The sequence below is a fragment of the Elgaria multicarinata genome, chromosome 1, assembly GCF_023053635.1.
Source record: "Elgaria multicarinata webbii isolate HBS135686 ecotype San Diego chromosome 1, rElgMul1.1.pri, whole genome shotgun sequence".
NCBI classification, from domain to species: domain Eukaryota; kingdom Metazoa; phylum Chordata; class Lepidosauria; order Squamata; family Anguidae; genus Elgaria; species Elgaria multicarinata.
The window spans coordinates 211,806,130-211,818,459 of record NC_086171.1 but is presented as its reverse complement, the minus strand read 5'-3'; the positions used below and the strand labels follow the sequence as shown (position 1 = coordinate 211,818,459).

The window sequence follows — 12,330 nt, the reverse complement described above, 5'->3', positions numbered from 1 at the left end:
GAACTGGAGCTCTGCAGCAGAGCGGAGTGGACCCTAGGTGGATCAAGGCGGGGTGGAGCGGAGCAGGGGGTCCGTGCACAGCCCTAGTACAGACGCCTCCTTTCGTAAGTAAACTACAGAATGGACCCAGCTTTGCGCAGTTTGGAAGATCCCTTAGTTTGAAACTTAACATGGCTGTTGGAGTTGGAGACAATGTGCCCATAGAAGGCTGATGTCAGTGGGGTGGGGAATCCGGTCCGTATTCCAGTCAGAACATTAAAGGAGCTCGACCACCTTGGAGAGCTCCTTTAGAGTTCTGACTGAAACCCGGAGCGGATTCACCACCCCACTGACATCGGAGCCAGCAGCCTGCACTGATTGAGCCCCTTCATCTGAGAGATGGCTTGTGGAGAGGGTAGAAGCCTAACCCTGTGCATGTGGCAGCCCATACATGCACAGGCTAGCCCTTCTCCCCACCCCACGGTTGTAGCTTAGCCTTCCCCCTGACATGCTAGTTTTCTGTGTGCAGGGATTTTTAAAAAAATATGGAGCAGCATTCAATCATGTGAACCCCATCTACAGCCTCAAATAGTACAAAGCAGACACAAGCTTACTGCTTCAGTGAGAACTGGAGCCATGTCACAGTGGTGGGGCCACTTTAAGCTCGTGAGATTGACTTTGATTTCTGCTAGAATCCCCGCGGAGGGGGATATTTACACCAACGAGAGCCAGATGCAAAAATGGAGACTCAAGAAGACCGACCTAGAACGGAGAAACGAGGCGCCTCTGAGCAAATGCTTGGTCCGGGAATCCTTTCACTCGCAAATCTATTCCTTTCCCACCCCTCTAGATTCCAACAGCCAAATTTAGGGAGAAAAATGGCCTTTTTATTGTTGCTACTGTTAAGCCATGGGGAGTCCAAAACCCCTGCTGAACTACTGCACGTCACTGGGATATTTAGTAGTAGATCTCAACCTACCTTCTGTCCACCCTGTCTAATGCTATTTTCTCTACATTAAAAAAACAAAATTATTTGGACCTGAGGAATCTAGTGTTGCTTTGGGACTGGGATTCCCTGCCTGTATACCTGCTTCTGTGCTCTAATGATGCCCGTTCCACGTGTGCATTGATAATTTATCAAGTATCATAGCTCAAAATTCTCCACCTTTAATCCATTTTGCTGTTGCTTCCAAGCTATTTTCCATTGCCGCAGAAATCAGGACCAGAAACAACAGGTATAAATTACAACTACTTAGATTTGGATTAAATATGAGGAAAAACCTTCCTGACAGTAAGATCTGTACAACGGTGGGAAAATCTACTGATGGAGGTTGTGGGTTCTCCATCTCTGGAGGTTTTTAAGAAGAAGCTGGACAGATAGCCGCCTCTCATGGATAGTTTCATTGGTTTTCCTGCACATTGCAGAGGGTTGGACCAGATGATACTCATGATCCCTTCCAACTCCACATTTTTTTGATTCTATGCATCTGGTTGCCACGTCTTTGGCTTAGCCCTTTTGCACAGTCCATAAGAAGGTGGTAGAAGCATTTCTTCTCTTACAACAGCTAAAATGGTTGGGTAAAGCAGACTGGGTAAAGCATGCTTTGGGTAAAGCACGCCTTCTGACAGACGTGCCCTGCTACAATCTTGCCAGCGTGGCAAGTTGAGATAACATGAGAAATTTCTCTGTTTCTCATAGACTGGGTTCAGATAACACAGCCTTCCTCAACCTGGGGCGCTCCAGATGTGTTGGACTACAACTCCCAGAATGCCCCAGCCTGGGGCATTCTGGGAGATGCAGTCCAACACATCTGGAGCGCCCCAGGTTGAGGAAGGCTGAGATAACAAGATAACCAACGGTGGGTTAAATAGTCAATGGTTGGTTATTGTCTTGTCTGTAAAGACTTTTTCACACCATGTTTGGTTATTCGGCTGAAATAACCAACACAAATACCGTATTTCTTCGATTCTAAGACACACTTTCCCCCCTGTATAAACATCTCTAAAAACGGGGTGCGTCTTAGAATCGCGGGTGCGTTTATTATTTCTTAGAATCAAAGCTTTTTTCCTGTTGGTGGTACTGAAATTAGTGTGCGTCTTACAATCAATGGCGTCTTAGAATCGAAGAAATACAGTAATACTGTGCAGAGTTGATTTATTTGAACAAGCGTTGGGTATAGTTGACCAACACACACAGTTGTTTATTTTTGGTGACTACAGAGTCCCCTGGCAAGAATGACCAAAGTGACAACTACCACTCTAGTCCAGGTAGCAGAACGTGCAATGGCTGATGGGATACCAGCAGGAGGACTGAGAATGGGAGAGAGGATGGGGTATGTATCAATCAGACACACCATTGACTAACAGTCAACTCAATGCTGGCCTTACTCCACACCATGGTTGTTTATAATCAGGTTGTATGGGGAGAACCTCCTTGATAATCCACCATAGAATCATAGAATAGCAGAGTTGGAAGGGGCCTACAAGGCCATCGAGTCCAACCCCCTGCTCAATGCAGGAATCCACCCTAAAGCATCCCTGACAGATGGTTGTCCAGCTGCCTCTTGAATGCCTCTAGTGTGGGAGAGCCCACAACCTCCCTAGGTAGCTGATTCTGTTAACTAGAGTTGACTGTTAACTAAACACTATGGTGTTGTCCAAATGCAATCTACAAATTTCTGCTCTGTAGGTACAAGCAGTCAAACCATCAAGCAGGGATGGGTGAAAACTTCATTTCAGTTCAGTTTTGATAAGAAGTTACTCAAATTCACAAACTTCTCATATTCAGGAGAGAAAAAACATGGGATTTTTTTTTTTAAAAAACAAACTGTTAATATGTCGCAGATTTGTCCATCCAGGCTCAGGGCTTTGAGTGCGTTGCTCTTAAAAGTCTGGGCTTCACACATATTTTTTGCCACCTCTTATTTCTTTTTTCTGACAGGGTCCTCCTCTTTAACACCAATATGGTAGACAAGTGCATCATGGTCCTCTTCATACTGGGAACAACTGGCTGGAGCAGATGGTTGAAATTTTGGGTAAGAATTTACCAAAATTCACAACATTCCTCATATTCAGGAGGGAAAGAACTTGAGTTTGTTTGTTTTTTTAAAAAAAATGAATGGGGGGAAATGTGAACATTTGCCCCTTCTTCCTATCAAGCTTTGTCTTTCAGTGGTACCTGGAGGTCTCCGCTTGTCCAATCAACACTCAAGGTCTCCACCGGCTCCTGGATCTTAAAATAAAGGGCATCATCAAAACAGAATTTGTCTGGTGGCTGGGCGAGGTAGCCTCCCACAAGAGACACGAGGAACGAGACACCAAGAGCAGCAGCTTGGTAGAGCGCCTGCTGGGAGGCATCCCTTACCAATTTCTCCCCAACTGAAGTTGCCTCCAGGGTGATATTTCCTAGTGGTGGAGCACGTGGAGGAAAGACCTGGTGAAGCTGGAGTCCATAGGCCTCATCCGGTACTAGCAAGATGGCCATAATTCCACTCATGGCCCCAATGATGCCCGGCAAGCCATGAAGGTTGTGGATGCCACATTGATCCTGGATGTGGACTCTGGTGGACAAAAATGGTGTCAGGTATTTGAAGCCAAGGATACAGGCCAGAGACGAAAGGATGCCCAGGACAAAGGCTCCGGAGGGAGTAATGAGCATGTCTGCCACGGCACCAATGGCCACTCCTCCTGCCAACGTGGCGTTCTGCAGGTGGGCCATGTTCAGCTTACCCTTCTTCTCCAGGAGGCTGGAGGTTGCAAAGGAGGTCAAGGCACTGGCACTGAGAGTAATCCACGTGTGGAGAACAGCCCTGTGCTGGGCGTGCCCTGGTTGGGCAAGGACAGCCACGAAACTGGGCCAGAACACCCAAAGGAACATGGTTCCCACCAAAGACAGAAGATCAGAGATGTAAGAGGGAGTCTCCTTTGGATGTCCCAGCTGCAGCCCTGGCCGGTACAGAGCAATGGCGGCACCCAACCCAAAATAGCAAGCAAAGATGTGGAGAGTGATGGTTCCACCCACGTCCACAGCTCGAAAGTAGCTCACGATTAGCCACTCGCAGGCCACGTAGAGGGGGATTTCGCAGAAGCCCATGAGAAGAAGCTGGACGGAACTTGTCCGGCCCATGATGGCCCCGGCTGAGATTAGGATGGTCACTGCCGCAAATTCAGCAGTGAGGATGTTGTAGAGGCCAAGGTGGATCTTCCCATGGTGGCGGTGGTGTACGAAGCCTTGTACGATCAGGGCCCACTGCGTGGCGAAGTTGGCCAGCAGGAAGTTGTAGGATATGGCGCTGACCCCATAGCCCTTCATGAAGGCCAACAGCAAGCCCAGCCCCACCAGCAACATCAACTGGATGTCCTGGAAGAGGGGGAAGATGACGTAGAGCTGGTTGGCAGCTGGGTCAGAGTTGGCAGGCTGGGCGGCGGCATCTGTGTGCTCATCGTACGTCACGAAGAGGATGAAAAACCCCAGCAGGGCTCCTTGGAAGAGGAACAGCAAGACGGGCAACCGGCAGCGGAGGCTGGTAGTGAACACTCTGGACATTTTCCACCAAGGCGATCCTGCGCAAAGAAGAAGCCAAACAACGAGAAGAAAGTCACAACGCAAGCTCAGCGAATCGGCAGGCTCTATACGCAGGCGCAATCCAGATGTGCCTTCCAGCTTCTTGCTGGCTTAGGACCTTTCCAGACAATGAATAAGATCCCAGATGATGACGATTTATTACATTTATAGCCTGCCTTTTTTCTCCTTAAGGAACCCAAGGCGGAGTACATAATCTCCCTCCTCTCCATTTTATCCTCACAACCACCCTGTGAGGCAGGCTGGGCTTGCTGTCGTTTAGAGGGAACCCACTGAAATCAATGGGACTGCAGTTAACTGTGACTAACTTACGCCCCATTGATTCCAAAGATCTACTCTGGATCCGACCCAATCAGTTTATAGCATGACATGTATGCAGGTGTTTCTCATTTTTCATTTTACCCGTATATCTTCCTACACATACCTGCCATAGCAGTTGCAATCAGGTGACAGAGGCCTGAGAGCTTTGGCTATTGGGCGGTATAAAAATGTAATAAATAAATAAATAAATTTGTCAGAGGTTAGAACTGTCAACGGTGGCCATGTGTCCTCTATTTGAAGGGTGGTCAGTCCTCTGTTTGAAGGTGTCCTCTACTTGATGGAGCTGTCCAGTCTAAGTCTGGCTTGAAGCTGTAGAACTCAAAGAAGCTAGAACAGCAGCAGCGTTCCTCAGAACTGTGGCCTTCTATGGAAGTTCCAAGTTCCGAGAAATAGTTTTTGCCCTCTGGCACCATCTAGGGACATTCCTCGGAACTGCGGTCTTCTATGGAATTTCCAAGCTCTGAGAAATAGTTTTTGCCCTCTGGCGCCATCCAGGGACGTTCCTCGGAACTGCGGCCTTCTATGGAAGTTCCAAGTTCCGAGAAATAGTTTTTGCCCTCTGTCGCCATCCAGGGACGTTCCTCGGAACTGCAGCCTTCTATGGAAGTTCCAAGCTCTGAGAAATAGTTTTTGCCCTCTGTCGCCATCCAGGGACGTTCCTCGGAACTGCGGCCTTCTATGGAAGTTCCAAGTTCCGAGAAATAGTTTTTGCCCTCTGGTGCCATCCAGGGACGTTCCTTGGAACTGCGGCTTTCTATGGAAGTTCCAAGCTCTGAGAAATAGTTTTTGCCCTCTGGCACCATCCAGGGACATTCCTCGGAACTGCGGCCTTCTATGGAAGTTCCAAGTTCCGAGAAATAGTTTTTGCCCTCTGGTGCCATCTAGGGACGTTCCTTGGAACTGCGGCTTTCTATGGAAGTTCCAAGCTCTGAGAAATAGTTTTTGCCCTCTGGCGCCATCCAGGGACGTTCCTCGGAACTGCGGCCTTCTATGGAAGTTCCAAGTTCCGAGAAATAGTTTTTGCCCTCTGGCACCATCTATCGACGTGGAAGTTCCAAGTTCTGAGAAAAATAACTGCCAGGAGCTTCCAGCCTAGCAGAGGGACCAAAACCCACTAACCTCCTCACCAGACTGCTCCTCTACACCTGTTGTATGACAGGCTTTTTTGCTAATATACTGATAAATGAGCACGTGCAAATGTTATGCAAATCTGTGCCCAGTTTAGGCCTGTTTTTTTCTGGATTCCAAAATGGCTGTGCCAGGGAGAAGCAGGACCTCTCTCCCTGCAGCCCCTCAGCTTTGGAAAATGTCGCCTTTGGGCCTGAACTCAGAAGAGCCCATCTCAGGCTGTTTCCAGCCTGCATAAGACTTGTAGGGTGCAATCCTAAAGCCCCTCAATTCCCAGCACGGCCCAGCTGCATGCTGAGAGTTGTAAGACTCTTTTCCTGCCCTGAGTTTTGTTTCGTTTTTAATTTTGGCAGGCGTTTGGTTGGTGTAGTAATTTGGGGGCTTTAATAATAATAATAATAATAATAATAATAATAATAATAATAATAATAATAATAATTTTATTTCTTACCCGCCACTCCATTCTGATCGAGACAGGGAACAACAGTAAATACAAAATGCATAAAACTGATGTATTTTACATAATATACATTGTTAAAACATCCTAAAAACATTCTAAAAACATCCTAAAATTCCACTGGGTAGGCCTGCCAGAAGAGAGCAGTCTTTATAGCTTTCTTGAATGTGAATAAATGTTAAGTTGACGAGTCTCCTCCGGCAGGCCATTCCACAGTCTGGGAGCAGCAGAAGAAAAGGACCTCTGGGTAATACCTGTCAGCCTTGTTTTGACTAGCTGAAGGAAATTCTTCCCCGGCCATGCCTCGCTTATGCTCCGGACTGTGGCGCTGCCCCCTTCGTGAGGGGGGGGGGAGCGAAGAGGCAGAAAGGGGGGTAGGATTACCTTGGAAAGCCCAGAGGAGTCGGGCGAGGAGTTTAGCAACCTGTATCAGCTGACGTTACACGTTGTTACTGTTGCTTAGCAACCTGTATCAGCTGAAGCCTGTACGGAAACATACCTAAGCGTATAATAATAATAATAATAATAATTAATAATAATAATAATAATAATAATAATAATAATAATAATAATAATATCCTACAGCTCAAAGCTTTTCACAGCCAGCTGGGGGATTGTAGGATTCATTTCAGTCTAAACATGTGTAGGATTGCACCCTTAAATGAAACATTGACGCAGCAATTATGTACTCACTTTCCTGGGAGTAAGACCCATTCTGAGTAGGCATGCATAGGATTGCGCTGTGAGTGAGGGAACAGATGAATGGATTTGGGTAAGGTGGGGATGAGACGCCTCGACTGAAGACATCACTTCTGGTGCAAAGAGATGGGCATGCAAACTGGGCCGTGTCTGGCAAACTCCCATGGAATTCCAATCCGGCACATCTGGACAGCAGCAGGATGAGGAAGACCGCCGTAGCGTGATGCAGTTTGAATGCTCCAAACCGCGGCTGGTGTTGTTTCTTCCTTTTATTGCTGTGTCTTTTTAATTGTGTTTTTAATGCTATTTGCTTTTCATATAATGTTTTATTTATTTAATTTATTGCATTTATATGCCGCCCCACAGCCGAAGCTCTCTGGGCGGTTAACGAAAGATAAAAAAGATAAGATTTTAATGAAGATTTCATTCTTAATCCATATTTTATTGTTAGCTGCCTTGAGTGCAAGTTTTTTTTTTTTTTTGGCAGTAAGGCAGGATAATCAAACAAATAACACTTGGGAAGCAATCCTCTAAACCGGGGCAGGCACGTTGCGGCCCTCCAGATGTTTTGGACTACAATTACCATCAACCCTCGCCAGCATAGCCAAGTGTGGGGGATGATGGGCCTTGTAGGCCAATTACCCAGCCCCTGCTCTATCCACAAACAAAGAAATCAACTAGAACTGTAGGGTGAAATGCCAGTTTGCCCACAAAGGTATGGCAACCCACATTCACCTCTACAAATGCCCAACTACTGGATTGGGGCCAGCATTACATGGTGCTTTGAGGGGAGAGGGCTTTGAAACTAGTATTGCTGTTGCTCTTCTTCTTCTTCTTCTTCTTCTTCTTCTTCTTCTTCTTCTTCTTCTTCTTCTTCTTCGTCTTCTTCTTCTTCTTCTTCTTCTTCTTCTTCTTCTTCTTCTTCTTCTTCTTCTTCTCCTCCTCCTCCTCCTCCTTCTTTGCCAGCCAGGTTGGTCACCAGTACACCTAGGGGTGACCACATCACACCGGTCTTAAAATCTCTTCACTGGCTGCCAATTAGTTTCCAGGCGAAGTACAAAGTGTTGGTTATCACCTTTAAAGCCCTACATGGTTTGAGTCCAGGCTGCCTTCTCCCGTACAATCCGCCCCGCACACTCAGGTCCTCCGGGAAGAATCTACTCCAGCCAACAAAAACAAGGCTGACAACTATTACCCAGAGGACCTTTTCTTCTGCCACTCCCAGTTTGTGGAATGGCTTGCCGGGAGAGATTCGTCAACTTAACAGTCTTCCGGAATTTAAGAACGCCATAAAGACTGATCTCTTCCGGCAGGGCTACCCAGCTGAATTTTAAGATGCCTTTTTTAATGGTGTGCTGCTTTTAATGATGCACTGGTTTTAAACGTTTGAATTAGTTGTATGTATTTTATGGTGTTTTTATTTGTATTGTACCCTGCCTCGATCCAGAGGGAGAGGCGGGTAACAAATAAATAAAATTATTATTATTATTATTATTATTATTATTATTATTATTATTGTTATTTGCTAAGGCCCTCAGAGAGAGAAAAATAAATGGATCAATTCTACATCTGGTGCACTAGGCTGAACTCTGCACTTATGGTTATTGCTGTCGGTGTTCGCCTTTTATCGCTGCTGTTAAACATTAACAGGGGCAGAATCGCACGCTTTAGGAACTGGACTTTTTCTTCCATCCCCATAAAATGCAGATTGGTCCCATTTTTGGACCATCAAAAGTCTTCATGTATGCATGCTAAGTTTGCCCACCAGCCCTCCACAGTTAGTCAGTGCGCTTAAACCAACGCATATGCTCCTGGTGTAAGTGATGACTGACAAATGCCCTTTAGACCCTGTCTCCAGGGATCCAGTGACAGTGCTTCAATGGGCTTCCCGGAGAGACAAGAGGCATTATTTGTTTTACTCACATCTGTTCTGGGCCCATAAATTTCATCCACAGCGCGGGCTCCCACTGTCTCTGGGATTGCAATGCCCCCAGTTATTGTGGGGCTCCTCCAGCCCTCCTCCTGCCAATCAGATGCCACACCCACTTGGCTCCTCCCACCTGTGCATGGGAAATAGCCCCAGGGACTAAGGAACTCTGGGGCTTGTAGTTCTTGAGAACTTTTCACATACAGAAGCACTTTTCTCTCTGTGTATCCAATTCACAAGTCCTAGAGTTCCCTGTGCAAGCCTTCACTCTCTCCTTGCGCTAGACGGGGGCCATGACCGGCAGGTTACTGCTCAAAATGTTGCTTGTCGTGACCTAACATTGTTCCTGATTGGTTCCAGTAAACCTCTGGATGCCCCACGTAGATAAAGGGGAAATAACTCAAATAAGATTGCATAAGGGTGAGCATATCTGGGAAACCCAGAAAGAGGATATGCAGTGGGTGGGGGGAGCACACTTTCCAGGACCTCTGTTCGCCATGAGCATAGCAAGGGGGAATGACACACTTTCCATAGGCCCCGGAAAGCACACTTTGCCCTCCTCCACTCCAATCGTGGAGAGGAGGAGGGGAAAGTGTGTCATTCCCATCTGCCCCATTGCTCCAATCAGAGCCTTTAAGGCTCTGATTGGAGCAGTGCAGGAGTGGTGCGAAAGTGCGCTTTCCGGCACCTCTGGGAAGCACACCATGCCCCCATGCCCACCATGCTAATGGCAGCCTTAAAGGGGAAAGTGTGCCATTTCCAGACATTATAGAAAATCCCTGTTGACACCCAGGATAGAAAAAAACAACCTGGACAAATCCAGGGAAATCCTGACAGTTGGTCACCCTAGAAGTCCAGTTTCAAGCTTAAGAACCCCCACAAGGGAGAGCAAAGGGGCCTTGAAGCTGCCCATCAACAGCACCTGAGCAGCAGGCTGAACAAGGCACACGGGTCACCTTGGCTATAGTCTTCCACACTATGGTGAGAAATGCTGCATTTCTGTTTAAATTGTAATACCCCCTAAATTTGTATCTATTATTTATACATTAGCATATGCTATTTTTACAGATATTAGCATCCTCCCCATCCTTTTTTGGGTTATATATGTTACATTTGGGGGGGCAATTCAGAAATGGCCACCATGCCCTCGGGCCCTGGTCAAACATATCTGTTCTTCCCAGGGGAGGCTGCTGGCTCTGATGGCAGTGGGGTCATCAATCCATTCCGGGTTTCAGTCACAACTCTAAAGGAGCTATCCGCACCTTGGACAGCTCCATTGGAGTTCTGACTGGTTCTGACTCAAACCTGGAGTGGATTCACCACCCCACTGATATCGGAGCCAACAACCTGCACTGGAACTGTCCCATTTTATCCTCACCTGTGGTTCAAATGAAACAGAGGAGAGAGAGGTGAAGGTTGTCTTAGACTCCAAGGCAGCCTGGTGCCTCCCTGATGTTTGGAACTACAATCCCCATCAACCCCAGGCTGCATGGACAATGACCTCCATAGCTGAGAGGGGACTCAACCCATGGTCCACATCCAACATTCTAGTTGACCATTTCAAAATTTTTGATACCCCGGGAGGGTTTGTGTGTTGGATTGAAATTGGGGGGACACTTCACTCATACATTCAATGGGTTCAATCCACATTACACATAATTGGAGCAGACCCACTGAAAACAATAGGACTATCGTGGGGTGCAGCAGTTTGAAAGTTTATCTCTATGACTGGATTCGTCTTAGTTGTCATTGTTTTAGCAATATTGAAGGCATTTATACTTTTACATTTCATAACTCTAACAAACAGGGAAGTTTTTTATGCAAAGGTATACCTAATGCATTTTATATCCTTTCAGCAAAATCCTATCAGTATAAACCCCACTGTGTTCAATGGGACTTCATCCCTCCCAGAAAGTGTGCATAGTATTGCAGCCTTAACGTTGTAAAGTAAGTTTAGGCCTGATACGAAAGCAAGTTGCATAGATGTCATTACATAAGAACATAAGAAATGCCATGCTGGATCCATCTAGTCCTTGGATGGATCCATCCAAGGGTCCATCTAGTCCAGCACTCTGTTCACACAGTGGCCAACCAGCCATCGGCCAGGGATGAACAAGCAGGACATGGTGCAACAGCACCCTCCCTTCTCCCTGAAAATGTCTAGTTTTTTCCCCCTTGGAGGGGGCAGGGGTGGGGGGCAGTGCGGTAGGGGGGAGGCAAAAACCTGTAGAAGGCAAGCAAAAACAAAACAGTGTTTTCCCATGGTTTCATGCTATGATATCACTCTATTCCTAGCTTTCAAATTTGCAAAATTCACCAGATTTCAAGGCTTGGACTCCCTTGGGGAGTTGTTGTTGTTGTTATTATTATTATTATTATTATTATTATTATTATTATTATTATTATTATTATTATTTTATTTCTATAGCACCATCAATGTACATGGTGCTGTACAGAGTAAAACAATAAATAGCAAGACCCTGCCGCATAGGCTTACATTCTAATAAAATCATAATAAAACAATAAGGAGGGGAAGAGAATGCACCAAACAGGCAGTATAAAAGTCAGAGCAAAATCAAGTTTTAAAAGCTTTAGGAAAAAGAAAAGTTTTTAGCTGAGCTTTAAAAGCTGCGATTGAACTTGTAGTTCTCAAATGTTCTGGAAGAGCGTTCCAGGCGTAAGGGGCAGCTGAAGAAAATGGACGAAGCCGAGCAAGGGAAGTAGAGACCCTTGGGCAGGTGAGAAACATGGCATCAGAGGAGCGAAGAGCAGCCCTTACGCCTTATGCAGTTCACACAAACAGAATTACATTTTACAACTCAGTGCTTAAGGCTGTGACTTTCAGATCTTTGACCTTGTAATAGTCCCATAAAAGCTGCACTATTGTGTCATAACAAAGTGGGACCATGCACGCACGGAGTAGATTCTGAACCACAAATGTACTGAAATACTTTGGTTGGAAATGCAATCTCATCTTTTTTCCAGAAATCCCCCGCTGTTATTCTGAACACGAATACAAACGAATCTGGATAAAGCTGTGCTAAGAGGGAAGTGTAGGGAATTTTCACCAGCTTTTAAGAAACTTTGGCAGGCGAAAATGGTAGAGCAAGAAAACCCCAAAGCTCTTCTAGACCCATATCAAAGCAAGTCAGGGTTTTTAATTTGGTGAACGTTGGCATTCATATGAGAATGCTCCCAATCCCAGATGAATTTTTTTTGTCAACGATGCAAAAGTTG

General features: G+C 46.2%; 1 protein-coding gene across 1 annotated transcript; it reads right to left on the bottom strand.

The window, feature by feature from the left end:
- Window positions 1-3,107: 3,107 nt before the first annotated feature.
- On the bottom strand, window positions 3,108-4,525 carry LOC134395052 (ammonium transporter Rh type A-like). The gene has a single exon (XM_063121033.1). The coding sequence runs from the start codon at window positions 4,523-4,525 to the stop codon at window positions 3,134-3,136; it is 1,392 nt and encodes a 463-aa protein (XP_062977103.1). The 3' UTR covers window positions 3,108-3,133.
- Between the last annotated feature and the right edge of the window lie 7,805 nt (window positions 4,526-12,330).